Below are 15410 nucleotides of genomic sequence, written 5' to 3'. Positions count from 1 at the left end.
TTTTGTTGTCCACCTTTTCTCCCACAATTTGAGTGATACTATGAGTGCCTTGAGCATTTGCCATAGTTGCAGGTTAGGTATTCAGTGATGTATACAACGTGTAAGTATCTGACTCCTTTTCCTACAGTAGTGCAGGACCAATTTCCTACTATTCAGGACAGTTTTTTGCAATTTATGACAACCTGCTTGCTATAAACTGTATTCCAACAATGAAAAAGCACAGTCAACTGAGCATAAACCAAGCTCAAATCAGTTCAAAACATTCTATGGTAGTGGCAAAACATCCCAACAACAAACTATATCCATACAAGTATCAATGTTTGTACACTATATGCAAGTAGCAGTACTAAATACAACCAGCCCACTGCTATAACCAATAGCATTTTCTCTGTTAAAACAAGAGTATTCAGACCTCAAAACAGCCCCAAAACATCTCTATGCAAGAGTTGATATATGTCCATCTAGTCAGAATATATTGCATGTATGTCAAGTGAAGATGTTAAATATCCTTTGTGCAAACAATAACCAGTCAATACCCTGGTATAACCAGCAACAAATCAATCCAAACTTTGGACTTCAGCACTCACAATATCCCAAAAAGCATCTACCACTCAAACGATATGATCCAAGCATTTGTCGGTAGCAAATAAGCATCACAGATACTTCAACCCTATAGGTATATTGTTTCCAAATTCAGGACAACAACTAGTTCATTGTTTCTAGCCTGCAAATAAGCTCCAAAATTGAGCATTTAACACTCCAATATTATGCTCAAATTCATGATAATAAGGGCATATACATTATTAGGATGAAAGCCACTAGTGCCCTAGAATCACCTGCTATTTACTAAAGTAAACAGTCAGTCTACACAGGTACGTTGTTTGATGTAGTGTACTTTGGGCTGCAAGTACAGTTTCCTTTGATGACATTTTCTTCAGATCTGATGTCTTGATGTCAAATGGCCACTACCAAGTCTTCAGGATTCAGGCGTTCAAGCTCTGATACCATGTTGGAAGAGAGGGAGAGAGACAGAGTGGAGCGGAAGATGAGCCTTAGCTCATTGTTGTTCTTGTTCCGTTATTCTTCCATCATACTAGCTAAAAGAGACTTACACACATAGGTATGACTAACCAAGACTAACTGTGGTTAAGTCACTAACTACACTGACTTATTGAATGTCACACACGTGTACAACTGTATCCGGCTAATGTCGATCACACACATAAAGATAGAGTGATTGAAGAGTAACGAGAGCTTGATATTCTAACATGATAACACACCTAGTAGCGATCCAAATCCATGTAGGTCAAGTAGGATAAGAAAGACAACACAACGATTGACATATGATAGCTATGTAGCTCATCATTGTGCATACATAGGTAAGATTGTGTAGGATATGGAAGTCACCTATTTTGAGGATGCAGTGGTGGATAATGAGTATTGGGATTATGTTATGGATGAAAAAATGGTTACACTTAAGGATAATGACACATGGAAGTTGGTGCCTTTACTTGAACAAAAAAAAAGCTATTAGTTGTAAATGGGTTTATTAATAATAATAATAGGCTTCCAAGCTTAATCCTAGATGATACAAGGAAAAAAACTTGTTCATCTTGATGGTACGATAGAAAGGCGGCAAGTATCTCTGTCTTAATCTCTTCTTGATATATTCCTAGCTTACAAGAATATCAATGGTAATGTTTTAGTGGTGTAAGTATGCCTTGCCTGGTAGCTTCAACTTGGCAATCATAGCTTCATTAGCTATACCTTTTTCTACTCCATCAAAATAGACTTCAAGGGTTTTGATCCAGACTTCATCATTAGTCTCAACATGGTATCCTTTATCCCCCATGAACTCACATGGCTTGATTTGCTTCAAGATGAATTTTTCCTCGCCGTGAAGCTTAGCATCCATGTGATCATTGAGTTACTATATTTTCAAGTCAACTCAAATCGAAGCAAACCAATGCTACACTTGGTTCATAGTGAGTGAGAAATGAGGGGAGTGATATGTATCGATCCCTCTACCCATAGGGTATAGATCCCTTAAAATGGCATTGATTTGGATCTAAGGTGATACACTAAGCAGAGTCAAGTGTTTGGTATTTTCCTACTTCTAGCCCCTTGAAGGATAACTCTTATGCTCATTGAGACCACCCATCCCCATTGGGGATTGTGCCCTTTCACTTTCCTCGATGTTGTATTTTAGTTACTTAGTTATCCTAACACATATATATTTGACTTACAAATAAATATTCCCTAATTAGCCATTACTACTAGTTTCTTCGTGTAATATATTATCACAAACACAAAGACGATGTCAAAAATTTCTTTGAAAGCAGTTACAAAACAATGTATTTATATTGCACCTTTTCCAAGGTGCAATGTGACCCCCCTAGTAATCCATTCCTTAATCTAGGACTTGTATCCAAGTCTCATGGCACACAATCCACCAATCTGGCTTCCCTTTTCTAGCATTAAGGCCTTCTAGGAATTCCATCATGGGCTCGTAGGGTTTAGGCCACACCTAAGGGATTTATGGCCAGAGCTCCCCTAGCACCCTTGTCACCTCCTAGCCTATCTAACATCCTTCCTATGGAGAGGCCTCTCACATATGGGACTGGTATTAGCCTCTAGTGCATTCAAACCAACCCCTTGGTAAAGGGCTCCCTCCAATAATCTTGGGGGAGGTTTAATGCACAATCTGTGCATGATTTTCTTCATTCCAACCCCATAAGTTTTACTTAAATGAGTGATCATTCTATCATTTCTATGCAATAGTAACTAGCTTAGATATCTAGGAATTAAGGCTGTGATCTAAAAACTCATTATGACTAGCAATAAATCACAAAGTAGACAAAGGGAAGAGGAAACACCTAGATTCCTTTAAAGGAGCTATCTTTTAACTTGAAGCCTTTCTCAAGCTTTGCCTCTTGTGTACGAGATCCTTGGCTTCATGACCACTTACAAGAGATTGTGGCTATTCAATATATATATATATATATATATATATATATATATATATATATATATATATATATATATATATATATATATATATATATATATGTATGTGTGTGTGTGTGTGTGTGTGTGTGTGTGTGTGTGTATATATATATATATATATATATATATATATATATATATATATATATATATATATCTCTCTCTCTCTCTCTCTCATTCCTGTAAAAATTACACGGTGCAACGAACAGAATCTGAGAAAGAGATAGAGAGTACACAACATATAAGAGGAGAATTAAAAAAGAATCTTTAGCTCCAAACAATTGATAAAAAGGTGGCAATGTCCACCTGTGCGCTTTCACTGTGAAGTTTAGATGGCGATCTAGATAGAAGATAGGTGAAGAGGTTAAGGCTAGTTGGAACAACTCTGATTGAGTGAAAGATAGATGATGAGTGGCTGTGAAGGGTTTTAGCTTTTATAGCCCATGAAGGTGATTAGGTCGGCTTGACCGACTTACCATATGAGCCTCCATGTCGGCCAAGGAATATTCCCTTGACCCCCTAGCTAATGGCCGCGAAACCCCCGAACCCTAAAATAGGGGCCCCTAATAACTCCCTTACCCTGCAACTTGATTCAATGCACCTCAAGTTGCTACCAACTTAACTACTCCATCTAACCCAAAGATTAGACCCACAACGGTCACCTTTTTGCCATCCGATCACATAGACCTCATCTGACATACAAGTCAGGACTTAACCAATATCTGGGCTCAAACATGGCTTCTCCTTAATGGGGCCCTTAAAAATTTGAGTACCATGGGCATTGAGCATATCTAACACCCCCCCTCAATGTCCACCCGCAGGTGAACTATCTTCTCACCCCAATGCCAAGTCTCTAAAGATGAACTTGAAGCAGATCCTTCATAAGTGCTTTGGTGAAGATATCTACTCCATTCTCCTCTATTGGATAGTAGACCAGTTCCACTATCCCATCCCCTATCAAATCGCACACAGTGTGATACTGCATCTTTATATGTTTGGTGCGCGCATGAAACACTAGATTTTTTGCAATGGCAATGTCGAGCCATTGTAGGATGCTTGTCTTTCTTCCTCAAAGCATATAAATAATTGAAACTCGAAGACTTCTTTGCTACCACTATAGAAGTTTGCTAAAGGACTGCAGTAGTAGCAAGCATTAATGTTGTAGCCTTTTAGCCACTTGATGAGGAGGAGTGATCTAGTTTGGAAGAAGAGATCTACTTCTTCTTCATTAGCACAACTTGTAGGAGAATGATACACCAAGGATACTCATCTAGAGGTACCCACTTCTAGGTAATCCTATGTGTAATTTGTATATATTTTCTCATCCAAGGTTACTTCTCCTCCTTCATTATGTAGTGACTCTTGTTGCTGCTGCTTTTCTATTAATTTCCTCAACTCTGTAGATTTTCTTGCTGTCAAAATAAAATTTGATGGTTAAGTGTAATTAGCCCCAACATATAAACATAAATGCAAAACCAACCCCTTAACCTACATTATCCTACTAAATAGAGTGTGCCATCCCTTCAAGATTTGCAGGAATTCCAAAAATATGCCATCAAATAGTCTCATTTTTGCATGAGATTTGAAGCAAAGGTATAGGGTATCATAGGCGAGATCTCCAAGGTTTTACAATCCTAATCCTTATACATAATATATGGAGGGATTGCATTACTATTGTAGGTATTGTAACAAACTGTAGAACTGCATGAGGAGATTTAGCAATGAGACACAAGCAACAGTGTTATGAAACCATTGAAAGACATTAGATTATGAGAAATAACAGCATAAAATGAAGAGTAAAAAAAGAATAAACTTGTATGAGGGGTTGGTGACATAATGATCATTATGTCACCAACCCCTCATACAATACTCTCATCCTCATACAAGTGTGGTCAAGAATGATGTCCTAAAAATGCAAGTCGTGCTTGTTATAGCATAGAGACTAACTCATCTCATGAAAGATAAAGTCACTTTACATATAATCCAAGTCTATGACTAAAGAAGTCTAAGATATACTAGAATATGATACTAGCAAATGGCATGTCAAAGCCAAGGCCTAACAAAAGTATAATTTATATTTTAGTTTTCCACAACCATTAGTACCAATACTCATCTGCACTTTGTTTCCCTAAAATGGTGCTCAAACAGTGTTATGTCAATCCTATTCAACAAAAATGGAGGGTCGTATTCTAGTCGCTCTATCTAGTGTAGAAAGCCTACCCTACTTATCAAGTCCACCCAACCATAGATGCTTTATCTTCAGGATTGAGATCTCCTACTTTCCTTGACATGTTCATTTTAGTTATTTAATTATCAAGGCATACTACCACACTGTGAGCACATATAAAAGCAACTTTTGGTTAATAATCCCATTACATAAGGATCCTTACCATAGCCTTAAGCACAAAAGAAATATTATTTTAAAAATAATACACTAATCAAAATAATTTATTACAACACCTTCACTCTCATAAGAGTGGCCAAAATTGTCCCACTTAGAATGGGACAATTCAACCTTCACTCTCATAAGAGTGGCCAAAATTTTCCCACTTAGAATGGGACCTTTCAACCTTGCAATGTCATACGTGATTGCATTCTTTCCATGTCCAAGAGATTTATGAGCTCAGAGCCCTATTAAGCTCTTCTATGCTACCTACAAGCCCGGCCACATCATAAGAGCACTTAGCGCTCAATCCTCTGCCCTAACAAGTACTCGAGTAGTCATAATAAAGCAAAACACCTATCACTTCCACAAGAGTGTAGGACCCTCATCTAGCAATATGAGTTTTTTTGGAATTGCACATAATGCTCAAGTCTTGTTGGTGTGGGGATCCAATCAGTCCCTTACCATAATACCCTTTTCTCCATCTGGCTGTCACACAAGCACCAATCCATGATAAGTGTTAATCTCAATCACAAATGTAAACACAAAGCATCATTTATTTATTAACAAACCATGTCATGTATAAACATACCCTTACTTTTTCTTGTTTTATCATCCTTAAAAATAAGCAAAGTGACTCTAAAAATGGTTTCAAGGTCTCTTCCTTTTCATTTATATTGATTCTCTATCGATATTATTTCTATAAATCAAATCCAATTTTTAGTATGCATATCTAACACTCTCAAATTTTTCTTTTCATGCTCGCTTAATTCAAAATCATTAATTCAAGTGAAATACTCAAGAAATTAAAAGAGAATTTTAAGGAAACAATATTAATTTTTAAATTTTTCCTAGTTGATTTTCATCATTAGGCTAATGTCCTTACATGGTATTAATTACCACAACTTGGGGTCATCACATGAACATGGTAATGTTGGATTGTGGGGCCTTTAAAGTTTCCTTAGGTTGTGCTTCAACTTCAAATTGCATATAAGCTTCAATCATTGGCTCGTTATCAATTAATTTGCACACAAACTCTATATGTCGCTTCAAGGTTAAAGAAAATAGTATTGGGGATAACTTTTATATGCATGCAAGAGTATGACTTCCAAACATTGTTTTGCTATGGGTAGGACTCTAGTAGTATTCTCATAGTTTTGTGGCTCAATCCAATTTTATTTGCTTGTTCCCATGGCCTCCCATAGTCTTTGCCTACAAACATCGTTGATAGTGAGGAGAAAGGGTTAGGTGTGAAGTGTCATAATGTTTGGAGATAGCATGAATGTTTGGGAGAATTTGAAGAAAGAGAGTAGCAAAACAAGCACTATGTTTCTTGATGCTTAAGGAGAGAAGAGAGGGCAAATCATCATAAGAGCTTTATCGCAGGCTCCAATGGATTCCTCTGTACCTCAAGGATACATGGATGCAAGGGTTAAAGTTGATTTGAAGTGTGTGAAAACTCGCCAACTTTATTGAAGGCACCAATGGACTCCTCTACACCTCGAGGATACATGGATGCAAGGGTTCAAGCTAATTAGAACTATTTGAAATTTTTCCTAAAAAGAAAACTTAACATAGAGAAGATGAAGGGAAGAGTAGGACATACTTTTTCTAAATACTAAATGCTTTCTTTGCTAAAAAGGCAAAAGCTAATTGGAATTTGAATGTCATGCACTTCAAAAGTTAATTACATTTTTTATCCCTCTTACTTTTCTAAAATAAATTATATTTTCACCCTCTCTACTCCTTTTGAAAAAATTGTCTTAATATTTTATTGCCACAAAAAGCACACTCTTATATATGTTTCCCTTGAGATTAGTCTTAAGCACTCCTTATATCAAATTGACGTATCATAAAATTGTAGAGTAAATAATTTTTTGAAACAAACGCGTCTATGCATATGGTTTCACTTGGTTTCCATGTTAAATATGTCATTTTTATTTTTCAAGTTTTCTTGTGTTTTGAGTGTACAAAGTAAATTCAATTGCTTCAACTACTGCTTAGCAACTTGTAGTGTGAGCACATTTGCACATTTTACTTTTCTTCAATGTAAACACTTATTAGACAACTTTTGCACCTTGATTTAAATACCTAATAATTATGCATTTTTATTACTAAAGAGTTGTGTAATTGTGACATTATAATGAGCTCAATGTTTAAATATATGACTAGGACCAAAAAATCTACTAATTTTTTCAAAATTTAGGCAAAAGAAGAGAGCTAACATAAGTATGCTAAGCACATCCATGCCTTGTTAAGCTTGCCCATCTAGGATCCCATTGAGAAAAGATTACGACAAGTATCTTATAGAGAATGAACAATATGTAATGGATGACAAGCTTAATGCTAGATATAGGACCGCGACCATGTATTGAAAAGCAATTCATGTGCTCATGGACTAAATAGCATTTCTTTCTACCTTCTAGATGCATACATACTCATGCAAAGCTGCAAAACCTTAAGGCAAAGACTTTATAGGTGGCCTTGCACACCTGTACATGCACTTCCATTTGATCCCCATTTTCATTATTCAATTCACCATCTTGCACAGTGCTACTCACCAAGATGAACCTATAGTGTTACCGATATAGAAAAGTAAGTCATTTACTTCTAGAAAACCTTAAGCACGTGTACACTCAACCAACAATTTTAGTAACAAGATCATATTTCTTACCAAATAGGATATGCCCATGCAAAAGCTCCAAACTTTTTGAAGATCTTAATGTTGTCATTGGCTAAATAATAGTATGTGAACAAAAAAAGGCCAATATAAACTCCCCAAACTACACCTTCAAAACTCTATTGGACATGCCATGAAGTAGTAGGATTTTTTTAAACACGAATGGTATTCAATAGAAATTCATGATACCCATAGTGGTACAAAAGGTTGACTTAGGTGCATCTTATATCTTGATTCTACCCTAGTGATATGATATCTTAATGAATGTTCATAAATTACTTAGCACATTTGAGCAAACAACTAGCTAGTATGTGGCATTTTATACCTTTGATGATCACCTTATTGGTCATAAGATCTATGAGATTTACCAATAAAACTAGTTTTGTTTCAAGGTCAATGACTACACCTAATGTATCCCATTCCTACACAAGAGATTGTGCTAGGTATCAAATTTTCTCACCATATGAGGCTTTATTTATAAGCCATGTTTCAAGTAGCAAATTTTTTTCTATGCCTAATAGTTAAAAACCTGCAAGTAGATCTTCAAGCTACTAATAGAATATCTAACCTTTCATAACTTCTCTTAAGTGTAGCTTAATTTTGTTATGGAAACTACTATGAGAACAAAATGATTTTATATTTAGTTATTTATTTTCATTGTCTATTTGCCTATTAATCTGCTCATCACAACACAAAACATATTAATTCACTAATAAACAATGAAAATGTATAATAAGTAAATATAAAATCATCTTATTTTCCTAGCAATTTCCATAACAAATTCAACATCATTAATGGAAAAAATATCAACCAAATTGATAATAAATTATGCACTACAATTTCATAATAACAATTAAGATGTGATATTAAAACATCGTGTTTCTCTCATAGAGAAGTATTCCCTCTCGAGTTCAGTGTGACATTGGTAAACATGATGGAGTAATGGTCCAATATAATAACCACCATTCCTATCTAATCCAACTATAAAACCTAGATGAATCTAAAAGGTTATACTAGGGGAACAACATACAAATGGGTGTGCACTATCATCCTAATCTATATAGTGGTGAAATAATGGCTTAATGCCATTTGAATGTCCATGTAGTCCAAAAAGGATAGCCCTCGTGCAAATGGGAGGTATTCATAAGGACCATCATCATAATGTAATGAACTACACTCTTACTTTGCATGTGAAATCATATTAAATCTCTCTAATCTTTGTGCAATTTCATTGCCATCACTTTCCAAGTTGAAGTGGTTAACAAAGCAATATCTAATCACTTGAAAAAAAAAAAGATATAATGGGGGATTATTAGATGGTGCTCTAAGTTGGGTTAGTGAAAAAAATATAACAATGGAACTATATACATCATATTGCTTTGCAATTAAAAAAATTTAGGGCAATTTGATATTTTTATCCAATAAACTTAGTTATTAATGAAAAGGTTCACTAAAGCCGAATGAGGGGCCAATAGAATGTCACTCAAGCATGCATTGTTTTAAGGCTTCACAAAATTCGAAATATAAATTTTGCATGGCTCAAATGTTTAGTTCTCATTTAGCTTACGTACAATAAATAAAAAATTAGTATTGTAACTTTAAATAGCTAAACAAAGGCATCTTTTATGGAAAAGTATCATTCCATTGGAAGGGGACATGTTTTGCTTTTGGCAAGCATCACCTTATCGACCCCTTTATTGTACCATCTAGCCCTTGCCAAGGCTTCCAAGTGTTCAAAAGTAGCTTTTCCTACTAGTCCTTTTAAAATAGCTTTTTCCTATGACAATTCTTCATTTGTATAAAGTTATTAAGGTTCTTGATATTCATCCCAAGTAATTAAATAAGCAAACGTAATCCCCCCCCCCCCCCCCCAAAAAAGAAAGGATCTCAAAAATAGTAAATTGAACCTGAAATATGGCAATGGCCCAAAAGAGTCTCCCATATTTGCAGCAATATTCATAAATGAAAATTAAAAGACAAAGCATCATTTGATACGAGACAAATCACACTTTGATATCTAACTGTAGATCTAGCATAGTTCTACTTATAACACTACACAATAAGTGTTGGCTGCTAATGTGTTGCAACCTACATGCCAACTGAGTTATCTCACAGATGCACATGTCCTCAATTTGCTAAGAGATTACGTAGTTGCAGTAGGAAGGGAAGATCAGCCAGATTATCATCGCTGGCTGGTTGCATGGCTGCACTACTTGGGCTATTGGCGATGCAATTTGCACTTACGTAAACTTGGGCTGCTCTTGCCACAAAAAAGCTTAATTTGAGAGGCTTGGTAAAGACGCCTAACCTTTCCAACCCTTAAACCTGACTATGACAATAAGGTAGTTTGCACTGAATTAAAAGGGCTTGCTCTTGCCACACAGCTTAATAAGTGAAGCTTAGAGAAGATACCACCCACTTTTGCAAGACCCAATCACAACTATACCAAGGCATGGAGGCTCCTCCACATGCATCTCACTATTCTGATATCAGTGCAACAAATTTCATAATGGATAATAGGGATTTAACTCCCAGCCGCCTTCTATGCTCAAAAATCAAGCCTTGTGCCCTAAAGTTGAGTATGGTCACTCAACCTAGCCTTACAACACCCCCTAAACCCAAACTCACACCTTGGTGACCAAAGCCCCATATCATGTGAGTCCAGGCATAGCTCCCATGTATACATGTGACATCCCACCAATGTTACAAACAATATGACTTATCAAGTCAAAATAACAAGACACCAACTTACAGAAGACACCAACTTACAGTGCCAACTGCACAAATTTTCTCTACGTCCCAACATGCCTTCAAAAGAAAAATGAGTTACAAAGAATGCAAAACATCCACATTCACAAGTATCTTCTAAAAAACATTTATTCAAAGCATATGCAACATTGTTTGATAATTGCTCATTTGACTTTCAGGTCGCAATTGCTCTCTGGATAAGGAAACTAGTTGTTCGGCTTGCATTCCTGCAGTTTACTCTGGCAACCCCTAGTCAAAGTTGTAATCAGAAGTATGCGCAGCAATAAAGCACATAACCCTCCCCAGTGCATTTTCAAATTTTTGGCATACTGGCATGAATACTCTTCATAACACCAAACCATTTTGAAATTTTCAGCAGAAAATACAGCTGCTATTATTCAAATATATTATATTGTACAGCCATACATTTGGATCAAAAAAGCAGGAAGCCAGAGTGGGGATAAAAATGTTGAACGAGTAGCCAATGAAAGAGTGCTACATTCTTGAATAGGACCTCCAGCAGTCAACTTAGAGAGCTGAAGAAGTCACGTGGAAGGAAAGCAGACCTACAGCCATAAAGGCAAAAAATAAGACTTGTATAAGGGTCAAATAATACAGATTCAAGTTTCAAAGCATATTGATCACTAGATAAGACAAGAATCAGATGGTGCTTCAGAATGTAAACCCCCCAAAGGACAGTTTTACACAATGAAAAACAACACAAATTTAAAAACTCAATCTATATATAACAGCAATGAATATTTTGATTCAAGCGAGAAATGCTTATGTAGGAGACAAAAATACTGACCTACGAACCCAACGGTAACAAGAACAGCTGAAGCTATCTGTACAGGTCGGCTAGAAGAAAGAGCTTGGTGTGAACACTGTAAAGTCTGAAAAGCTCCAGAACGATTGCCTCCGAGCCGAATACCCGCATTGACCTGTCAAAGTCAGTATAGACAGCTTGTTCAAACAGCCGTGTCTGGTATACATGAAATAAATAAGCTGAGCATGATGCAGCTTAAACTAGAACCATGAAATTTTCAGTCAACAACAGTAAAGGCCAGATTCCTGCAAACCTATCCTTTAATTTTGACCTACATACAACCATACAGTGAAAATTGTTTGAAGGCATGAGGCCCCCTGAAAACGTTAACAGTAAGGGTCATGCCACACCTAGCCATTAACTAAACTAATCAAGCAAAAATAATCACATTCTAGAAAGTAAGGAGGTGCAGACAATGCCACACCACCTAAACTTGAGGTTATTTGTCTTTTAGAAAATTCCAGCAAGTTGTGGCACGGCCCCCCTCTAAGGACAGTTAGCAACAAACCTGGCAAGACATTTCCCACTTATGGCCAGAGTTAACCCAGTAAAAGTAAAGATATGATAACTAAGCAATTTCAAAGCGTGACCATCTAATACCTAACCTTCTGAAGACTTCAAGGAGTCCAAACTAAAGAGTACTTTGCTACCACCACAAACAAAAGACAGCAGACTAACCTTCTCGACATCATTGACACCCTCCATCAGTCTAGACACCTCACTCTGGTCTCTTATATCTGCATCTCCATCTTTCCATCTCTTGAAACCACTTTTAGAAAGTCTCAATTCAATTGTGTGTTGCTTCTTTTTCAAGAAGCTCCAAAAGCCTGACAGGTTAGACTCATCCTCAACATGATTGTGCAGCTGCCTCTTGTTACTTCTAGTGACAGTACCACTTTTCCAGAAGTTTAAGCCACTGCCAACACTGGCGCTTCGGTGATGTCCATTTACTCTTTCTGCTGAAATTCCAATTCCATCGCTGTCATCTGTGTGGGAATGCTCAGGAGCAGGATCAGAAGCTGCTTTCTCAGTTTGATCAACACTTACTTCAAGAAATGTATTAGCTATCCTGCCAGGTCTATGAAAACGACCTGCACGCTGACCATCTATATTTTCAAAGTACATCGGCTGGTGAGATATATCTGACTTGATTGGATGGTTGAGAGCTTTCTTAGAAATCGAAGACAGCACTGTTATGTCGATCTTACTTTCAACAGACTCAGGTGAAGTGCAAGGAACATCCCTGTCTATTAAAGCACAGGGACTTTTTGATAGAGACCCAACTTCACTCCTTGGATGCACCCTAGATCCACTCAAAAACATTGCAAGATCATCTTTCTCTTCTTGGGCAAGGTTCACAGTGGGAAGAGCCTTCACCTCACTGCTATCTTCTGAGGTCAATAGCACCTGTTCAATGGAAGTAATCTGGCTCCGAATTGCCTCTATAAACTGTTTATGCCTTGAGGGGGTATCATCTCGACAGTACTGTTCACCATCTATCGCCAAAGGTGCCACAGCCCTCTCAAACTCCTCAAGCTTTCAAATGTAAAGACACAACATAGAAGTAAGGGCCTCATCAGTGTTGATAGTTACACAAAGGTCCTGTTTTGTTAACAAGCAAAGTGCAAATCCACGAAGTATTAATATAAAGGGTATTCACTAACCTGCCATTTTGTGGTGCCAAGTGCTGTGGTCAGCTCTCGTCTGTAAAAATTGACAGAATTCCAGTCATCTGCCACCTCTACAATAGATTTCGCATGTATCCAAGTCCTGTACACTGATTCAAGCCTGTGCAAACCCAAAGAGATAGATGTAAACATAGAAAACAAAACAACAGAAGAATCAGCGCACACAAATTTTCATGTATTCAACCGCAAATCCTGGCGAGTTTAATCTATGAGCATATGCAGGAGTATGTGACACCATGTCAAAATAATTGCAGAAAGTAATTTTCAGGCATTCACGGGAAATCCTGGCAGGCTTAATCTATGATCATGTGCAGGGGTATGTGACACCATATCAAAATAACTGTACAGAGTAATTTTCACGAGTTCACCCCAAATCCTGGCAAGTTCAATCCATAAGCACGTGCAGGGGTATGTGACACCATGTCAAAACAATGACACCCTATACCTTGGTTGGACCTCATAAACACGTGTAACCACAGTTACACAAAAAAATGCACTCTGTAAACAGTCATGTACAGAGAAAACCCGTGCCAAAATGCCAGATTTTGACCGTCTGAATGAATCCATAGCTTGGCAAAATGTACGACCAAGGATACGAATCGACAATTAGGTATTGCAAAGGATCGATCCGAAAGAATCGAACGAGCAATCTCACCTGTCAGCCGAATCCTGCACCTCCTCTGCCGCGGAGAAGAAGGGATCCACCTCCCATCTGTGAAAGTTCCTCGTCATAACCTCACAAACACAGAAGGCGAGGGCATACAAGAGCACACGGACCGACAGAAGAGAGAGAGAGAGACACGGATGTGCCGACCAGAGTCTCTCTCTCTCTCTCTCTCTCTCTCTCTCTCTCTCTCGGAGAAGCCGCAAATCCTTGTTCTGACAGGTCAGAACCCCTCAGAGGCGCCCTCTGTCTGTTCCTTGGAGGGTGGGGGGGCTTTGGCTATGGCGCCCAATGAAGCAGCAGCAAAAGAAAAGGAAAGAATAGACGAAAGAGACACTTGAATTGCTTGTTGAATTGCTTGACGTTTACTTACTCCCTTTTGACCCCACCCGCACCTAACAGTACCAAACACTTGCATAAATTTAAAATCAACAAATAACTCAAAATGACCAATGTTTTTTATTTTTCCTCTTCTCCTAAATTTGATGGTTCAGAAGGGAAAGAATCTAGTCCTTAAAAGAGGAATCGAGCAAAAGACGAGAAAAAAAAAAAGAAACAAAGAAAAGAAAACACACAAAGTGCTTATTAACTAGAAGTAAATTTCCCTCAAGAAGAAGCAATGATCCCCTTAACCATCACTACAACATGCCTTTACAGGTGATGCTAACAGACAAAAGTTGGAGGGAGTCTGGAGAAATTGCATTGGGTTCTGATGTAGCAACTGGGTGAACATGGTGCAAAAGGCATTTATTGCCATTAAAGTGACTGCCACATGGCTTTTCCCTCATCCCCTACTCAATAAGAAGAAGGCACTTGAGGAGGGGAAGGGCAAGGCAAGGGAGGCCACACCCCCACACAAGTATGACTCTAAGGATAGGGTTAAAGCGTAGTCAAATAAGGAGTAAGCGAGGCTAATGGCTAATGCCAACAAGGAGAATCAAACACTATGAAAGAAGGAGACTCAAGGATGAAAGAAATTGAAATTCTTGCTTTAAAAATTGGCCCGCAAGCCACTCATCAACAAGAACATATATGAAGTGCTCAAAGGTGAGGATGAGGGCTTACAATTGACTCACCTTAATTACTTGGGACGTGAGAGGGCTGGGAAGCTCCTCAAAGGAGGATCTATGCTATGTTGACCTTAGGAGAAGGAAGCCAAACATCACATTGTAGAAAGTTAGGATGGGGAAAGATGAAGCCCAAAAACCAAAATTTTATGTGATACAATTGATTTAGAGTCTATTGTTAGCTTAAGTAGCCCCCTTGCTTCTAGCATCCATACTTGACCCAATTTGAAACCAAAAACCACTTGAAACCTAATTGTCCTTATAGCCTGATTTATAAAGGCATCCCACTTTGTTTGAGGGGGGGAATTAACATATCTTGTAGTCCAAAGCCACTCTGGCATTGAGGGG

The 15410-nt window shown here is 37.7% G+C and overlaps 1 protein-coding gene across 1 annotated transcript; it reads right to left on the bottom strand.

Annotated features, from left to right (window-relative positions):
- Positions 1–11165: 11165 nt before the first annotated feature.
- On the bottom strand, positions 11166–14313 carry LOC148024537 (uncharacterized). Its single transcript, XM_087694182.1, has 5 exons — positions 13987–14313; positions 13308–13431; positions 12322–13179; positions 11626–11758; positions 11166–11383 (listed from the first exon to the last, which is right to left on the bottom strand). The coding sequence occupies exons 1-5, from the start codon at positions 14061–14063 to the stop codon at positions 11346–11348; spliced, it is 1230 nt and encodes a 409-aa protein (XP_087550308.1). The 5' UTR covers positions 14064–14313; the 3' UTR covers positions 11166–11345.
- Positions 14314–15410: the final 1097 nt, after the last annotated feature.

This window comes from Lygodium microphyllum, chromosome 15 (genome assembly GCF_053477565.2).
Source record: "Lygodium microphyllum isolate KBCC chromosome 15, Lygodium_microphyllum_v1.1.10, whole genome shotgun sequence".
NCBI lineage: Eukaryota > Viridiplantae > Streptophyta > Polypodiopsida > Schizaeales > Lygodiaceae > Lygodium > Lygodium microphyllum.
The sequence above is the reverse complement of the archived record's forward strand: the minus strand, read 5'-3'. Positions and strand labels throughout refer to the sequence as shown.

Coding starts and splice junctions, on each gene's coding strand:
- LOC148024537 (XM_087694182.1), bottom strand. CDS start 14,063: ATGACGAGGAACTTTCACAGATGGGAGGTGGATCCCTTCTTCTCCGCG. Junction 13,432..13,986: donor GTGCAGGATTCGGCTGACAG/GTGAGATTGCTC, acceptor GGGTTTGCACAG/GCTTGAATCAGTGTACAGGA. Junction 11,759..12,321: donor GTGTCAATGATGTCGAGAAG/GTTAGTCTGCTG, acceptor TGACTTTGACAG/GTCAATGCGGGTATTCGGCT.